This window comes from Takifugu rubripes, chromosome 8, assembly GCF_901000725.2.
Source record: "Takifugu rubripes chromosome 8, fTakRub1.2, whole genome shotgun sequence".
NCBI lineage: Eukaryota > Metazoa > Chordata > Actinopteri > Tetraodontiformes > Tetraodontidae > Takifugu > Takifugu rubripes.
In genome coordinates, this window is record NC_042292.1 from 13185981 (window position 1) to 13191980 (window position 6000).

General features: G+C 49.8%; 1 protein-coding gene across 2 annotated transcripts in view; it reads left to right on the forward strand.

Annotated features, from left to right (window-relative positions):
• Positions 1-5165, forward strand: part of LOC105416826 (uncharacterized) — a 103427-nt gene extending 98262 nt beyond the window's left edge. Inside the window, exons 1-2 of one of the 2 annotated variants that reach the window (XR_003889197.1) lie at positions 2813-3518; positions 5031-5165. Coding sequence is in view for 1 of the 2 variants with exons in the window: in XM_029839824.1 (XP_029695684.1) it covers positions 5031-5053 (23 nt within the window). In the remaining variant the exon portion in view is untranslated. Of the gene's footprint in view, positions 1-2812; positions 3519-5030 lie in introns of those variants that run through there. The other variant, XM_029839824.1, reaches the window with a different exon arrangement.
• Positions 5166-6000: the final 835 nt, after the last annotated feature.

Below are 6000 nucleotides of genomic sequence, written 5' to 3' on the forward strand. Positions count from 1 at the left end.
CCACTGTTTGGCCGATCAATTATTCCTCAAGACGGCCAGGAAAGTGGTAATCAGGTGCAGCTTGAATGAAGGGGGAGGATCTGTCGGCTGGTTTTGAACTACATTGCACAAATTACATTGGTGCAAATCTTTAACACGGTCCAGAAAAGAAGAGGAGCTTGAATAGCACAATCAATCCACCAACAGTTCCAGGAAGTCCTGTTTGTGGGTTTTCTGTTTCCACCACACCTCAAAGTTCCGAGAAGTTGATTCAAATCAAGCCGAGGCTGTGTGGGGGGAGGGACAACAGCCGCTTAATGGGTTTCAACTTTTCCTCAATTTGTTTTGCCGCATGTCTGCGTTTAGCTCTGCTAGCTTGTACGCTATAATATGGAACTTGCTGACTCAACGGCTGGCCGAGTTTCTTCCTCGTTGAGATTAAACTCAACATCCATAGAGGTTTTTTAAAATTCTAGGTGTTTGATGCGGTTCCTGCTGTGGAAGAGGGGCTCTTGACTCTTTTAAGTGGAGTAATGTTGCAGGGCTGGGGTCGTTGGTGTGCGTCTCCATTGCAGGAACCTCCCTGAACGTCCATTTACAGGAACTTTTGTGAGCCTAACCGAGTCCCTGCTCCTGGGTAGGGAGTCAGATCGGCCCTGGGTAGAGTCCCTGCTCCTGGGTAGGGAGTCAGATCGGCCCTGAAACCCTCCTGGGTAGAGGCTCAAGGTTTATGTGGCGCCGATTGGTTAAACCTAGAGCAGGATGTGAAGTGGGACCCATCAGAGGTTCATTAGCATTAGCCTAGCAGACACGCTTCCCATAGCATCCGCCGCCATGTACACGAACACACCACTTTGTTTTATATTTCACATCACAGATCCAAAGAAGATTAATGTCACGTGGGCCATTTATACCAGGAGCCCACCCCCACCCACGCACAAACACACCCAAACACACACCCACTCCACCTGTATGGAGGAGCGTTTGGACATCACACACTGTAATTAAGATTCAGAGTTGATGACATCACAAGGCGAGAGAGCGGTCCCAGTTATAACTCGTCACTGGTGGTGTGTTTAAACCACTAGAAACATGTAGTTGACCACTATTATTCATTTTAAAGGCGTAATCATCATCACAGGAGTCCAGCAGCTGATGGGGAGCATCGTGTTTGACGTTGTGATGTCACGAGAAGCCGGCCGAAAACAGTTAAGCTAAAAAAAACAAGAATCGAGTTAACTGTTAGACGGGGCTATGTTGTTCCACTACCAGCACGGTCTGATGGTGTCGGGCCGTCAGCACAGACTTAACGAGAGCCGCCGGGTCTGTTCTTCTGATCGGAGCCAAACCGCTAGAAACCCAGGTCTAAATGAAGCCTTTATTCTACTCACATTGTCCTCAGATGCCAACTGTACGCAGCTTTAAGCAGCTTTTGGCTAGATCAAAAGGGTCTCTAGTGGTAAATGTTGCCTAAAAACACACCAGAGAGAGAATGACACCATAGCAGCTGGAGTTATATGAAGCTTAAAGATGTTCCTGAAGGAAATTGGTCAAGGCCTTATTGTTGGGGGCGGGGCCTCTGGCCTGGGTTAGCCCCAGCAGCCCTCCGTTTATTAATTGGAGAAAGAAAATCCTCAAAATGTCTCAGCACTGTTCGTCATCCATTAAAATGGCACAAGACGCGTCTCTGACCGCATCTTTATGTCCCTGAAAAAACACTTTGTGATTAAAACCCCCTCGCTGAAACGCACAAATAGCCTGAAACATTATTTTCAACAAAGCGGTCAAACACGGGCCGGGAGGAAGCGAGCGCAACCTGTCCGAACAAGGGAATCCTGACGGAGACGCCATGTTCGGAGGTGATCGGCGGCGTGGGAGAGCCCAAACAACTCAAAGGGAGGGTGAGAAAAACAAGGGAAGGACCCAGAGAAAGTGAAGCTTGAGGGAAGAATGGTCCAGTAATGAGAGGGGGAGGCTGGGAGAGGGGCACCCGGGTTCAAGGTTGTATTCAGATGTAAGGATTGTCCCCCCAAAAGACCCAACACAGACTTCCTCAGGGTGTAAGAGCCTCTTTATCGGGCCTGAGTGTGCGTGTGCGGTGGTCTCTAGTTGGGTGGGAGACGCACGGAATTCACACGCAATTCAAATTCAAATGCGACCCACAGTGGCCGGAATGTCACACTTGTGCCTGCTTTGCTAACAGTTTATGGAATAATGACACAATAAATTCACTCAGTCCACCAGTTAAATTCTGGAAAATAATTAGGAAAAACAGGCAGCCTCTGCTCTGCCCTCCCCTCTGCTTTGAAGCTCTGCCTCCTTTCTCACGGTGTGCTTTCACTTCCTCGAGCTTTTAACGCTAACATTTCAGTCCGATTCACTCATAACTAAAGCGCTCGCCACCCAAGTCCGCCTACGTTTCACGTGGTCAGCTAGATATAACGGCCCGTTGGTTTTGGATCCTCTGGACCTGTTTGAATTCTGGGTTACAGTGCGGAACGTGTCGTCGCAGCTGCTCAGAGGTGGAGGCGAAGTCGTGGTCTGTTTCTTCTCTCGGGGCAATTTCAAGACACCAAACTACACATAAACACAGCACAGTGGCTAAATATGAGGACATGTTGAATTGGGCTGGTGTCCCTTATTGCACAACTACAATTAATCAACCTGGAACCCCCCCTGGGCCTAAATCAAACCTCTGCTCGGCCTTGATCGGTTCTCCTTCTGCTGGAACGTGATTACCCAGCATGCTCTTGTCCTACTTTTTACTTTCTGGGGGAAAGACAAGGCGCCCTTTTTTTCCCCCCCAAGTGGTTCCTTAACCTTTTATTAACTTGTGTCCCATAAGGAGGGAGCCTCTTCAGAACAAATATTTACCCGCGTCCCGCCTGTCTTCCGTTGAAGAATAGTTACTAATGGAATTCGGGCAAGTTGTGCAGTGTGTTTGCTGAGACTACGGAGGCGGGGCAGTTAATGTCCAGGACTCTTCCACCGAAAATAAACCTGCGTGAGGGAAGAGAAGAAGGAGGGAGAAAGGGGAGAGGAGGGGAGGGAGGAGGAGGACGGGAAGCAGCCTTTCAACGGGGGCAGAAGGGGAAAGAGTCTCCGTTTCAATGGAATAAAAACTGCGCAATTGCGAGCAGGAGCGCGCGCCGCGGTGGCCGCGGAACGATCCCTCGGCGTTTTCAGAGGACCCGGGTCCATTTTCCTCTCGCTCTCAGGCGGCTCCTCGCATTCGGGAACGGTCCGTGCAGTCATTTAAGACCTGCTGTGCAGAGATGCGAGCGCCGGTGATGAGTGGATCCGTCCTGCCTTGCCCATCGGCGAACACATCCCACATTTTCCGTAACCCGGGCTGCGACCCGTCTGCCTGTACGGTGTCGACGTTTGCGCCCAATTTTTTTCTTTTTGAAGGAGCTATGGCTTTTTTTTCGGGGGGCTGCGTCATCCGTGGAATGGAAAGGACGCAGACTGGTGTGCAGCTTTTCCGCTGTTTTAGGGGCACGGCGCCTCCCCAGCGCATTTTGGATTGCACATAAAAGGTAAGCGGGACGCACAATGAGGAATAAATCCTTCCGTGTGGCCGCGCTGTCTCGTTCTGGACCATCGGACTGCAGTGAAAACAACCTGATTCTGGAACAAGTCTTCCAGGAAACGACTGGTGCGAGCAGAAAAAAAGAGAGAGATTTGGCCACTGTAACGTTATTTCAAATATCCGGGGACTATTTCAAGTCGCGTAAAGTCAAAGCGTCGCTGCTCAATATTGTTTATATGGGCTTAAATGGAATATTGTCCCGATCGGGTGTCAGATTGGGATCGATTCATACAGTGAGACTGCGTGTGATGTGCATGTAGCTCCAACTTTACACCAACAAGGCCTCTAAGTTTCCATCCTGCGGCGCGTCCGTGTTTTAGCGTGACTGACAGCTGTTTGTTGTCTCGGGTCCCCCCCCCCCCACATTCCCCTCGCGAGCCAGCTCGTGTCTGACGTGGGTGATGTCATGTTTTAACGGAAAGGACGGGATAGTTTACGGGAAGGCGGCTCAGGAGTTGGCGATGTCGCAATCGCGCCGCGTTCAAAATGCGCGAAAAGGCGACGGCTCGCCTCCGTGGGTGTGATCCCGCGGCGGAGGGCTGCGGTGCGTTCTCGCTTGCGGGAAATCACGCAGCCTTGAATGAGCCACGGCCAGCTGGGTCGGTGGAGGAAGAAGTGTCGCATTTCCTTTCTGAAATGTCATGTGGCGAAGTTGTGGCGGGTTCTCCACGATTTCCAGGAAGAGCGTTTGAATTCTCTTCCCTTCATTTATTCCCGTCTCCACCCCTCTGCGCGTGCTGCACTGCGCTCGTTTCACCACCTGGTGGCGACAAAAGACAGGAAATTGACAGTCCTGCCTGTCACGTTTGGTCAGAATTTCTTCGTAATATTGACGTTTTCCCGCAGTTGTGCACGCATGGAGTGATTTATGGGAAACTAAGCTAAACTATGATGTAAACGCAGTGTTTTAAGCCGCACAATTGCTCTGCACACCTGCCAAAATACAACTCACCGTGACGCAGTAATTATTTTAATGCCTATATGTTTCTAATGTCGTCATTTTGTATTTTACATCGGGGCGCTTCAAGCTTTAGACTGTAGTTATTTAATACAATCTAATGTGACTAATGGGAACATTGTTAAACCTCTGAATAGCGAATATTGGGCCAAATCTGGTCCAAATCGTTAACAGTAACGGTTGTGAGTGGTTTTTACACATTTAAATGTTCCAGGTAGATTAATCGGACAATCTTCAGGAGATTTAAGCCGCAGCGTCGGCGCCTATGTTGAATTATTCTGATTTGGAGTGTAAATTGTGCTTCAGATTTTGTGTTACCTCCCTGGATGAAGCGCAGTACCGCGGAGCCTCCGCTAGATGGCGACGCTTCCTTTGTGTGGTTTCTGAACAGCTGCTGATTTCTCTTCCTCTGCAGGGTTAAAGGTCTCCCTAAAATCGATGCCGGTGATGTCCAAGTTGCTTAATACCAGCTGTGATGATGTATTTGTTGCTTATTCGCAGAGATGGGTGATGCACGTGAGTAAGAACCGCCGTGCCAGCCCCCTGATTGACGCCATGGTGGGCACCCTCATTGCAGTGGACCTAAAGGGACAAATGGAAAGCACCAATGCTGTGCCAAAGATGTGCTGGTGGTGTGCCGTAATTATGGTAGGATCTAAGTTATTACTGCGTTGATTATAATTACCATCACGTTCCTTTTGAGCATGGCTGCTGACCACATTTATTGAATTTCCAGGTGAGCCACCTGCAGTTTGCTCCACGCCGCCCCCCCCCCACACACACACTGGCTCAGGTAAGACTCCTGTTCTTGTCGTCGTGCGTGAGGTGTGTATTTGTTGCCGTACTGGGTGCTGTAAATGTCCCGTACTGGGTGTAGCTCAGAACCAGTCTACTGTATATTTCATAAGTTGAATTTTTGCCTGTAGCTGTAATGGCTCCGCATTACTTGGGATACATTAACCCCCCCCCCCCCCCCTCCCTGAAGGCTCTCTGTAAGTTAAACCCAAATGGTTCTGGATGAAGGCCAAACACAAGCACACACTGGCTCTCCAACTGAATCGTGTATACGTTAACACCCTTATATACGCGTATGCAGGCCTCAGTAACACCAGCTCTGTTTAATGTTCACACACACGCCTCAAACACCCCACCACGTTTTTGATCCCCTCACACACACACACACACACACACACACACACACGCGCACGCACGCACGCAGGACCCTGTCTCACACCTGGGGTTTTCCATCACCCGAGCAGTAGAATTTTATTACCCGCACTTACAGCTGGCCGTGAATTAGATCCATTATTCCTAAAAAGCGCCGGCACGTACGCACACATGCCGAAGACCGGTCCAGGGTCCGTTACGGCTTCTGCACAGGCTCCAGTGAAGGAGGCTGTAAAATATGACTCTTCAGCAGTGTTTCTGCTCGGAGGAGTGTGTAACTAGATATCTATAACTTTAGCGTTGA